The sequence below is a fragment of the Silene latifolia genome, chromosome 11 (assembly GCF_048544455.1).
Source record: "Silene latifolia isolate original U9 population chromosome 11, ASM4854445v1, whole genome shotgun sequence".
Lineage (NCBI taxonomy): Eukaryota > Viridiplantae > Streptophyta > Magnoliopsida > Caryophyllales > Caryophyllaceae > Silene > Silene latifolia.
In genome coordinates, this window is record NC_133536.1 from 157,145,556 (window position 1) to 157,157,347 (window position 11,792).

An 11,792-nucleotide genomic window follows, 5' to 3' on the forward strand; every position below is an offset into this window, starting at 1 on the left:
AAATTTAGAAAATCTTGATTTTAAAGCATAAAACTAAAATGTACGAGTAATTTATAAACTCTATAAAACTAAAAACAAATATACAAAAATTCAAAAACTCTTTTAAGTGATTAGTACATATGATGTACAATCTCTTTTCTCAAATGAGGGTAGTCATAATAAGAACAATTGGTCTCCCTAGTGACGGGTTACCATTTGTGGCGGATATTTTGTGAATTAAAATGGTAACAAAATAGGTTAGTGGAGAAAGAGGACCACATGAATAGTGTTACAGAGAGAGAAAAAGTGAGTACTTTGTGAGATAAAATGGTATCCGTCACTCAGGAGTAAAGAAATGCAATGATCCCCACATGAAGCACAAAGTATACTTAAAAGTGATGCATTTTGTGACGAAACGTTAACCGTCCATGGGAAAATGGGATATGCCGCTTGTTTCATCTTGTACTTTCCTACGTTTGTCTCACTCACTTGATTACTACTACTACAACAGTACAACTCAGTCTACAACAAAATCACTCAAGTGCTAAAAGATTGCTACAACAACAAAATCAAGAACAAGAATTTGAAACTTTGCATGTATTATAACCCGATGAGGGGTTTTGTTGGAGCAGAAAGAATGACATTAATGAATTACTCGTGCTCAAGTTTAAGGCTAAGGCACATCAATCCACTTAATTCCAAACTACCCACTTCTTTTTCTATCAATTCTCCATTTTTACACAATACCCAATTTCATTTTCAGGTATTTTTTCTATATTCTTTCAATTTTTGAGTGATTTTTGTAGGTGGGTTTTGTGTATTTTGTTTGTTTGTTTGACAAATATGCCATTTTGTTTAAATTTTGTTGCTGTTTATGATAGAATATTGACTGTTGGATGCAACATTCAGCCTATCAGTCCTTTAGTAGTTATCAGATTTTAAAGCCTTGCGTTTCCATTGATTAATTGTTGTGCTACCCTATCTTTTGCTTATTTGCTGATCCTTTTGTATATAGTGATTGTAAATGTTTCTTCTATTATGCACAAAAACACAAATTCCAAATTTCGGTACAAAAAAGGTTGATATCGGCCCACAGATAGAACTATCAACTATGCTGTGAGTCTGAAGTTTTCTTAAGCATTCTCTTTTGTTGCTGATTTCTCATCAGGTAGGCGCTAAGAGAGAGCCAAGTTCAACTGGATTGACATTGGAAGATATTACATGGCCTTCTCCTAATGATGAAGTCCCCTTTTGGAATAAAAGTGTTTATCCTTCTTCTGTTACTATGGATGTTCCTTCAACGGTAGACAAGGATTCGGATTGCATGCACATTGTTCATATCACGGCTGAAATGGCTCCTTTAGCTAAAGTGGGTGGTTTGGGAGATGTTGTAACGGGTCTTGCTCGAGCATGTTTATCACGTGGTCATAGCGTCCATGTTATGCTTCCCTTCTATGAATGTCTACCTAAGCAGCAGCTAATTGAATTGACTTTCATCTGTAGTTATAGCTCGTATCATGATGGCAACTGGGTCCCTACAAATGCTTATCGGGCTGTAGCTTCAGGCATCCCTGTCATTTTAATTGAACCAGCCAATCAGTTCTTTAAAGGGAAAAGAATATATGGTGGCTCATATGACGAGTTGGAGGCGTATTTGTTTTTCAGTCGTGCCTGTCTTGAATGGATGCAGGTTCGTCTAGTAACCAAATTCAATGGTTGGGACTTGGTATTTTGAATTCTTGGTTATTTCAACTGAAATTATATAAGTCTCTCTCTTTGAAGCTCTTGTTAGTTTGTATACCAACTAAATGTATGCTCATAGTACTGACTGCAGTTGATCAGTTGCTATCGACAAACTTCACTTATCGAAAACTTCATGATTTGATGCTTTCCTTACAGGTAACTAGTACACACCCAGACATAATTCATGTTCATGAATGGCAAACAAGCGCAGTATCCTTGCTTTACTGGGATATTTATCATGAGCTTTCTCTCAAGGCAAGTACATAAAAATAATGTTCTCTGTAATTTATTTGACTTATGTTGGGGGTGTTCAGTGTATTTGTTTTGTGCAATGATTCTTCCGTGAATATCTGAAGTTTATTTGTTTCTATCTCCAGAAACCGAGAATAGTGTTGACAATCCATAACATGGAGCATTATGGAGAGTGCCGGTAAACCATGTTATCCTCCTAATAAGTCCTCTTATTTTCCTGGAGCTTTTTAGTTATCAATTTTTTCTTTTTAATTTTTTTTTATCACACAGACTTTAAAAGATGAACCAAAAACACAAGAAGCTGATTGTAAAGTAATGACAATCATTGTTCGAACATTCTAATTGTTGGAGTTTTATTTCTTTACCGATCTTTTACCAATCTTGAACAGAAATGAACACTGGTTAACATTTACACTTAATATAATACCAGTGCTGATTTCCTGATGAACTTGTATCAATGGAAAGGGGGTGTCCATTCTAGGCCCTTTGTGAATTTCAATTGTCTTTGGAAGTTCCTCTAGTTTATTTATGAATGATACTCCGTATATCATTGCTTGGTAACAGCTCTTCCAAGCTACGTATTTCCCTTCTTGTAACTAGCATCACATTTTCTTGCTTTAGTTTCATCAGCATGTCTCTAATGTCTGTTTACATGATTCATGTCGTCAGCAAAGAGCAATTTGGCAAGTGTGGTCTTGAAGGAGACATTTATGCTACTGCGGATAAGGTGAGGTTATGTCCACAGTACTTACCTTGATATTTGTTACTCTTGAGTCTTGCCCAACGAAAAAGTGAATATTAGAGGTATTTTTTTTCGTTTGAATTGTAACTTGTAAGAGCAATGAGCCTGCCATTTGCTTGGAGCATTCTGGTTAATGCACATTTTCTGTAACATTATAAGTTTAATGATCAAAACAATCAATAACTGTGTCATCTTGTGATAGAAACGGTAATTAGAGACAGTTTCGTCATTATCATCTAAACCTGGGCAATAAGATAGAAGAATTATGCTGCAATAGTGCAATGTGCTAAATATAATCCTGAGTGTCTAGTTATCGACTTATCGGTTGCATAGTGGGCTCTTGGTGTGACATCACATAATCCTCTATCATTTTAATTACTTCTCACATACATACTTATCGTTCTCGCCATCATATTTTGATTCCAACACTTATTTCAGGCAATGGATGACAGAACTATTGGGCATAATCCTGAGAGGCTAAGCTTACTGAAAGGAGGCATTGTGTACAGCAACGCAGTTGTGTGAGTAGCTTTAATAAACAACTAAACTTGTAATATAACTGGATTAATTTGTAGAAATTCTTGTTTAAGGGGTCATCTGAATTTGAGTAGGATTCCTTGTCTAGTACTCACACATACTGACATCCTTACTATTCAAAACCTGTAGTTGTGCCTTGGTAATTTAAAACCTGCTTTTGACTATGAGAATCTGTGCTGGTGGAAAATGCAAACTTATAGTTTATGTGATTCAATTTCCTTGACACGGCATGATAATTATTTCTTTATTAGGCATATAAACCTCAATACTTGTAGTGATTGGTAGCTTTTAAGCTTCAATTTTATGTGCCATGAGTAATTCAAATCTGCAATCTGCAAGGTTTGGTTAATATTTGATTTATTTGCATCGTGTTTTGAAACAAATGGCTCGCCCATGTTTAGAAGGAAATCATGCTTTTAATATTGATAACCGAAACTCTTGAAGTCTGCATTTTAACAAAACTTATGAGGTTAGACATGAGTTGTGACAGTTACTGTAAACTGGCGCATAAGCCGCGCCCATAAATTTCTTTTCTGTTGTATGTCATATGTCATCAGTGAAGGCTAGCTGGAATAATAAGATTGATAGATGAATAGTTCTCTTGGCATATGCGTGTTAGCTAGGATCAATCATCAATTCATTAAGATTCTACCTGTGATTTCAGTACAGTTTCTTCATCTTATCTGAAGGAGACGCTGGGTTCCGGTTGGCTAGCAAGCACTTTGATCAAATACCGTGACAAGTAAGTTTTCTTGTAAAGCATATTTGTTAATGTCATCCATGACATGTTTTTCTTGCAAGGCGTTTTTGTCAGTCATTTGTTATGGTGTAGCAATTGCATTTTTATCTTTAGAGCATGTTGTTTGAAGATTCTGAGAAAGTCCATAAAGGTTATTTTACCCCTTGTCCAAATGATAATGAATTTGTAAGAGTTTCCTTTCTTTCTCTGTAGTGAGAAATTCGAAAGACTTAACTCTGCAATGATCATTGGTGACACCTGGCTTCAGTGTCTCCTTTTGTCTGCGTGCCTTTGTTTATTCTTCCCTCCCTCCCTCTCTTGTAGATGAAGTATCCTGATTCATCTGTAATCGCATGAAAGAGAAAATAGGGCTCTAGGTAGGAGTCAGGTGATTGTAGAGTAACCAACTATTATCTTATTGGATGGATGCCGTGGCTGCTTAAAGACCTTGGTTGCCAAATTCATTATGAATATGTAACATCTAAATCTCGATTCACCCTGATTGTGTGTGAGATATGTATTTTATGTATTCTTCTTGATAGAATACGCTCCAGCCTCCAGCCAATTCGCGATGCGCTAGGGGTTGAGCAAATCCGGTAACCAAGGCTTAAACAGAGATGTTGAAATGACCCCAATCAAAATTGTTGAAGTGACCTTTCTAACGTCTTTCTCTTGTTGATGTTTACAATTAGCAGCCCTGTATGTAGTGATGTTTTCGTGAGACCCATGATTCTTAAAGCAAGAACCTCGAGAATGGATAACTCAAAATAGTCCCAAAGTGAAAAGATGGTCACGGATGATTTGTTCACCAGTCTATCCGCTAAAACCTTTCTGATAGTTGTACATCATTGAGTGTTGACTTCTCTGAAAAAATCGATGACTTACCTTCTTTGAAATGATCGGGAAAGTTTCTGAGGGAACACGTACTCATCATCGATAATAAAGCTTTGTTTCGGCTGTGGCTACATATATCACTTATTAGCCGCCATTTTTATCCTAAAGAACACGTGATCATACAACAACAACAACAACAACATCAGAGCCTTAATCCCAAAATGATTTGGGGTCGGCTGACATGAATCATCTTTTCGAACCGTCCATGGGTGAACGCACGCCTCAAAATGCGAATAAAAAAAGGGAAGATGAAAAACAAAAAGGAAGAACGAAAATATAATGGAAAGTCAAGGTGAACTTAGGGGTTTTAAAATCGAATTCCGTCTTTCTTTTATAAAAACTTAAAATTTAAATCGAGAGAAAAGATTAAAACGATTTTTAAAAACCGAAATAGAGTTAAGGATCCGGAATGAACCAGATGAAATCTATAAGAAAGTGGTTGGGGAAAAAGTGTAATAAAGGGGAGAAAAATAAATAAATTAATTTCTTTAAATTAAATAAAAAAACACTAAATATGTCAAAAAACATCAAATACTAAAAATCCACATGTATCCTTTCCCTCCATTGTGCCCTCTCCGTCACCATACTCTCCTCAAGCCCCAGAACTCTCATATCGTGCTCTATCACTCTCAACCATGTCTGTCTCGGTCTTCCTCTCGCCTCTAGGAACCTTTTCTTTCTCCAAGTCTCCACCTCCTAATCGTGCGTCCATAGGTCTCCTTCTCACGTGGCCAAACCATCTTAGTCGGTTTTCCATCATCTTGTCCTCTATTGGCGCCACTTTTACCTTTTCCCTAATCACCTCATTCCTTAACCGATCTTTCCTTGTATGTCCGCACATCCACCTCAACATGCGCATCTCCGCCACACTCATCTTTTGAATGTGACAATGCTTCACGGCCCAACACTCGGAGCCGTAAAGTAGAAGCGAGCCTAATTGCCGTGCGATAAAATTTTCCCTTTAATCTTTGGGGCATATCTTTATCGCATAGAAACCCTGAAGCACTCTTCCATTTCAACCATCCCGCTTTAATTCTGTGAGCCACATCTCCGTCTAACTCCCCATCTTTTTGAATAATAGATCCTAGATATCTGAAGAAATCCGAACCCTCAACAACATTCCCATCGAAAATAATACTCCCTGCCTCTGTCGATCTCAACCCCGCCACCTTAGTGAACCGACACCTCAAATACTCGGTCTTATTCTGCTCGGCTGAACCCACGAGTCTCTAAAGTCTGCCTCCACAATTCCAACTTTCTCTCCACCCCCTCTTTTGTCTCATCAATCAACACAATATCATCAGCAAACATCATACACCAAGGGATGTCGTCCTGAATATCCCTTGTCAACACGTGATCATAACTTGTGATTATATTTCTTGTATGAGTATTCTATTTAATGAGCTAGCCATTTCATAAAGGTCATGACTCATGAATCAGTGGTGCTAGAAGCATGATTGCCTGTATCTGAGTGTATTAATCCTTCTGCAGGTATAATGGCATTTTGAATGGCATAGATACTGCATTGTGGAACCCCAGAACTGATGTATTCCTTCCTGCTAATTTCAATGGTAAACATCAGATTAGATTTGTAATGTATAGGGGGTGGGAGGACTGTACAAGACAAACATCTAACCCTTATACTTAATCCTAACTGCTAATTTATGTTGTGCCCTTGGCTTGCTCATTTTGTGAAAGTCTCTTTTTCTCTTCCCTCTCTATGTATAAAGCCTAAAATGAATAGGAGCCACCCCATTGGAGAGTGGTTTAACATAATTTTCATAATCTGACCAAAAACGTGAGATCAACTTTTGAAGTAATTTCTCTCTTCTTTTCTAATCCCCTTGTATACCGTCAGTGTGTCTGCTTATTCTTTTTCTGGTTCATCTGGCATTTCTTGACAGCACAAGAACTTGATGGAAAGGCCATCTGCAAGCAGTTTGTTCAAAGAGGTCTTGGTTTGCCAACAGAAGATACCTTTACTGATGTAAAGGACCGGGTACCTTTAGTTGTGTGCATCACACGTTTGGTTGCTCAGAAAGGCCTTCATTTGATTCGTCACGCAATTAAGCGAGTGGAAGATTTAGTAAGTTGCAATTTATTGTGATAAGTTATTTTCTTAAAACATGTGATTGCTATTTTGTGATGCTTGCAGCCATAAATGCAAATGTTTTGTTTCTCTATAATCCGTTTGGCAAGAGGTGGTGAATCAGGGGAACTGTAATGGATGCTTTTATTTTATTGAATTATTGTGTATTGGAAAGAAGTAATGGGTTTCCATAGGCTCTCCTTCACCTTTCTTCATACGTTTTCATTACTAATCTATAATCCCTTAGCACTTACTAAATTGATATTAGAAAAAAAGAGGCAAAAGCATAACTTCTTTAATACCTGCCAGGCTGCCACCCTTTCTACAGACCATTTTCTGTTACCTTTGTTACAAATTATTGAGTACTTGAATCCAAATATCCTTCCGTTCTGTTGTTTTGCTGAAGAACATTTTGAACTCCGATGCCTTTGTCCATATAGTACACCTTTTATGCTATCAATGTTATATTTAATTTGAGTTTACTCGTTTTATTTTATAGGGTGGACAGATGGTTGTGTTAGGAAGAGCTGATGGTCATGTTGAAAGGGAATTTCAAGACTTAGCCACTTCGGTAATGTTCACAATTAGTAGAAGTTCGTATTCAGGACTATTGAACCTGAAGTTGTTGGGAAAGCAAAAGTAGAGATTTATAAATCTTACTAAGAATGTACACTGAAGTTTAGCATGACTAATACTCGAATACAATTTGATAAGCTAAACTCTGATGACTATACCTGCTCGCATGACATTGGCGTAAGTTTCTGTAATCACTATCTAGCCTTCTGATTATATGTTAGATTATTAGGTACATTATTTTAGATTTTAACAAGCACCCTTTGCTTTGGACAATTGTACTGACATGTGCCTTTGAAAATTTTGCGGTGCCACTGTGCTAGGCAGATTTGCTCCTTAGATTTTAATTATGTCATGACAATTCTTTTCCTCACATTATTTCAACGCATTGGTATCTCAATTTGTCCATCTTCTGCATGCCTGAATTATTCACAATTTTAAAGTACGGCAATGGTCACAAATCGCGATAGAGTACTATTAATCATTGATAGGGGCCATATCAAACTATCAATCAAATACGGGATATTTTTGGCTGTGCTTCCCATATGCGGAAAAGAAACAGCAATATCAGCTGAAAATCCTTTTTGAATGATGGCCTACAAGGTTACACTTCACTAAATGGCCGACATTTAGTACCATCGAGTAAAGTGCTTATATGTACTTATTTAGGAAACAATCTTTCTATATGTTTCCTGCCTTGGTGGGGGTAAGATTATAATTTGTTCTTGTTGCAGTCTTTAGTTGAGTCAAGACTGCATAATTATTTTATCTCTCTCTTCTTGTTCTTGTGCTTGTGCTTGACACTGTCTGTAACAGGATACAGGCTAGGATAAATTGACAACATTAAAAATTTGAAATATGTGATAATCTTTTTTTACTTTTGTACATTTGTTCATGCTCATGCATGCATTATCTTGGGATTTTGATGTTAGCTTTAGTAGAGCCAGAGCATCATCTGACAATAACTGTGGCGCTAAAAATATAATTTTGTTCTGTGTAGCACAACAATGGCCCCAGCATCCGGATCCTATTGATTTATAGGTAACTGTATACTGATCTGGAGAATTTATTGTGTATTTTCTATAGATCTTGAGTCTTGACCAAGACCAAAAACATATGTGTCACTTGTCAGAACTCGAAAATAGGTAGAGCTTGGGTGACAGAGAAAGGATCGAAGCTGACCCTAACATGCGAACCTTAAAGTTATTAGACATGCTAAACAAAGTTTCAACGTGCTGGTTTTCTTTTGTAGCACCTCCATACTGTATACTTTCTCAAAAATATTAATTTGTTTTTCGTATTTGTTTCTGTTCTGTTTTGTTTTTTCTAGCCTGAAGTGAGTGACCAGTTAGACGCAAGAAACCTAAATTGCCTTTAAAACAGTCTAAAAACATGGAAGTTTTTTTCCTGGGCAGTAATTATGCTGTGGATAAACTGGAAGTCTTATCTCATATAGCAAAAGGTGAATCATAGCAATTAAGGGACTAGTGAAATTCAAACAATGGTCATCTTAATCAATTGTCTGCCTGTTACTCTACCTATCAAAATCTTAACTTCATTATTTGTGAGATGTAAATAATTCATGTTGCCCCGCTTGCTGCAAATACGTAATTAAATCATGTCTTCGTATACAGTCAACAGATACTTATTAGCTTTTTCATATGTAATATCATTCAGTGAGGAGCTATCCCACATGCTTTATGCTGCAGCTGATATGGTCTTAGTTCCCTCCATATACGAGCCATGTGGACTTGCTCAAATGATTGGAATGCGTTATGGAGCGGTATGTTCCTACTTTAACCACCATTTATCAATGTAGATGAGTTGTCGTATCTTCAAATTAGCAGTAGGCCTGTAGTGATTAGCTGCTAGGATTGCAGTTTTCAGATAATCTGATATTGAATTGAAAATGCTTGCTATTCATATGCACTCTCCTTTGATGCTTTGTGAACAATAACTTCAGGTTCCCATTGTACGAAAGACAGGTGGTCTTGCAGATACAGTTTTTGACATGGATGATCAATCAAGGCAAGAGATGTCAAACGGGTAACACTATCAATATTATACTTTTCATGATTTTGAAACCTTCCATACTTCTGTTTGACAATATTTTTTTTCGTCCCGTTCTGTTAATTTTCCCTATTTTGCTGAATGCATCATGTTTGTCTTTAGGAGGAGGTTAGTGGTCGTTGAGTCGTTTGTATGTGAGCCTCGATTCTTTTACATTTTATGTTCAGATGAGTTTGAATCATCCTCGTGTTCATTACCTAATGTTATTGCCGTTTATGAATAAAAAAAGTTTTTCATATTTCTGGATTATAAAACCTAGGTTGTGAAAATGGTGGCTTTTCTGGTTTCCCACCCCCGATTGTTTGGACTTTCGGATAAATATAAAATGAGAAATAAATTCACAAAACATACATGGTGACTTTCAACAATGCCAATTCACTTTTTTTAAAAGAGTCTTTTGATCGTTCCACAAAGATGCAGGCATCAATATTGTGTTTATTAAACGTCATCAAGTTTGGCTTATTCTTTTGCATTAGAAATACCTCTATAAAAGAGAAACTTTGGCCCTCACGGAAACCCTTGTTCCATCTTTCAACCTCGATGTGCTACAACTCTACAAGTGAATATGAATATCTCTGCTCTGTCTATTTGGTGTACAAGTGAATATCGCGTTTTATTGTTGGGTTTTCTGTTTTGCAAGGTTTGTATTAGAAGGAATCGACGAAGGGTCTCTGAGCCGGGTTCTTGATCGAGCATTTGCATTCTACTCAGAGAGTAAGCTTCTTATCTACAGCTAACATCCCTTCTGTAGTAGGGTTTTGATTTGACAAAACACTGAAAAGTGATTTCTGCGTTCTGGAAAAAAACATAAGGGCCACGTGGCATGTAACTTTGTAGAGTTTAGTGTCAAATACCAAGTGTCGGACACATGTATTGTATTCAAGATAACACGAAGAATTGGAGCAGCATAGCAGGTTATGCTTCTACATTCATGTTGGCTTTTGATAGCCGTGAGGAAAGTAGAGAAGGATTGCATTATCTAAACCATCTTTAGAGGTAAATGCATCTCCGAAATTTTGTCCGACGCTAGTGTTTGGTAGGGTGGGCAAACAGGTAATGGGTTTGATGACGTTCAAAGGTATAAATAATTTTGGTTGGTTAGTCTCTTGCTTGATTCTGTCCCCTGTTTCACTCTTATGCAGAACCAAAAGAATGGGAGAAGCTTGTGAAGAAAATTATGGAAATCGACAATAGTTGGAATAACGCTGCTGGCAAGTACATGGCTCTCTACAACTCGGTTAAAACACTCTGTTAATGGCATGAATTTGTAAAGGTGTAATTTCATATTATGGTACGGATTACTTAGTAAGTAACTGAGAAAGATGGAGATTTTCTTCCTTCATAGTATAGTATGCTTGCTTAAGCCATATATAGTTATAGTGGATGATGGATGATGGATGATGTTCTCCTTAGAAGATAAGAATATGTCAATACAGGCATCTCTTCTCACGTTATGCAATTTTATTTAGTGTCAGCGCTCCCAAATATCCAACTCAGTACTACTAGACACACACATTCAGTACACCAGACTTGCTTTCTTTCAACCTGCCCCTCAGTCAGATCTCTCTTTCGAATATTATGACACACAATAAAAGGTCGCGCAGGAAAGGAAGAATCGAGAACAGCCCAAGTTAAAGCCAAGTGCTCCTCAATCAGTATCTATCTATCTATATTATTAAAGGAAGTTTAGAAGCATCAATTTGATATTTCTGTTTCTTGAAAACTACTTTTGAAAAATTAGACTTAAAAAATAGAAATTCATTTTAAACAAACTAGGTCAAACATGCTCTTCTTTAGACGGAGCCACAAAAACAATTGTATTTATACAATTTATTAAGCTTATTTCATAAGGTATTATTGATTTTTACTTGTCGCAATATTTCAATCTTTGTTTTCTAATAAGTAACAAAGTTCGTTTATTCCGCCTCATTGAAGATCTATTTTTACTTCATATGCCTCACTTATTCATACACTATTATATACTCCGTAAATATAGTAATTATACTAACCAAACTAGGATTGATTGAAAACCATTAGCTTGGAGAATGATTTTTTTATTCATTGTTTGAAAACTTATATACTAATTAACTGAATGTTAAACTATTTTAGATCCCTTTGTAGGGATGCATTTGTATAAATTGTGTAGGACTAGTACGTTTTAGATTCAAGAACTA

At 36.5% G+C, this 11,792-nt stretch overlaps 1 protein-coding gene across 1 annotated transcript; it reads left to right on the forward strand.

Moving 5' to 3' along the window:
- The first annotated feature begins 359 nt into the window (after positions 1–359).
- On the forward strand, positions 360–11,092 carry LOC141611994 (uncharacterized). The gene is made up of 15 exons (XM_074430687.1): positions 360–742; positions 1,148–1,669; positions 1,879–1,977; positions 2,100–2,152; positions 2,644–2,701; positions 3,155–3,237; positions 3,918–3,995; positions 6,378–6,457; positions 6,791–6,972; positions 7,475–7,546; positions 8,549–8,589; positions 9,226–9,331; positions 9,512–9,594; positions 10,259–10,332; positions 10,761–11,092. Exons 1-15 carry the CDS (start codon positions 575–577, stop codon positions 10,871–10,873), a joined length of 1,812 nt encoding a protein of 603 aa, XP_074286788.1. The 5' UTR covers positions 360–574; the 3' UTR covers positions 10,874–11,092.
- The last annotated feature ends 700 nt before the right edge of the window (positions 11,093–11,792 follow it).

Excerpts from the sequence above, each read along its gene's own strand:
- LOC141611994 (XM_074430687.1), top strand. The coding sequence starts at position 575 with ATGTATTATAACCCGATGAGGGGTTTTGTTGGAGCAGAAAGAATGACA. Across the intron at positions 9,332-9,511 it reads TTGGAATGCGTTATGGAGCG|GTTCCCATTGTACGAAAGAC; the intron begins GTATGTTCCTAC and ends CAATAACTTCAG. Across the intron at positions 10,333-10,760 it reads ATTTGCATTCTACTCAGAGA|AACCAAAAGAATGGGAGAAG; the intron begins GTAAGCTTCTTA and ends ACTCTTATGCAG.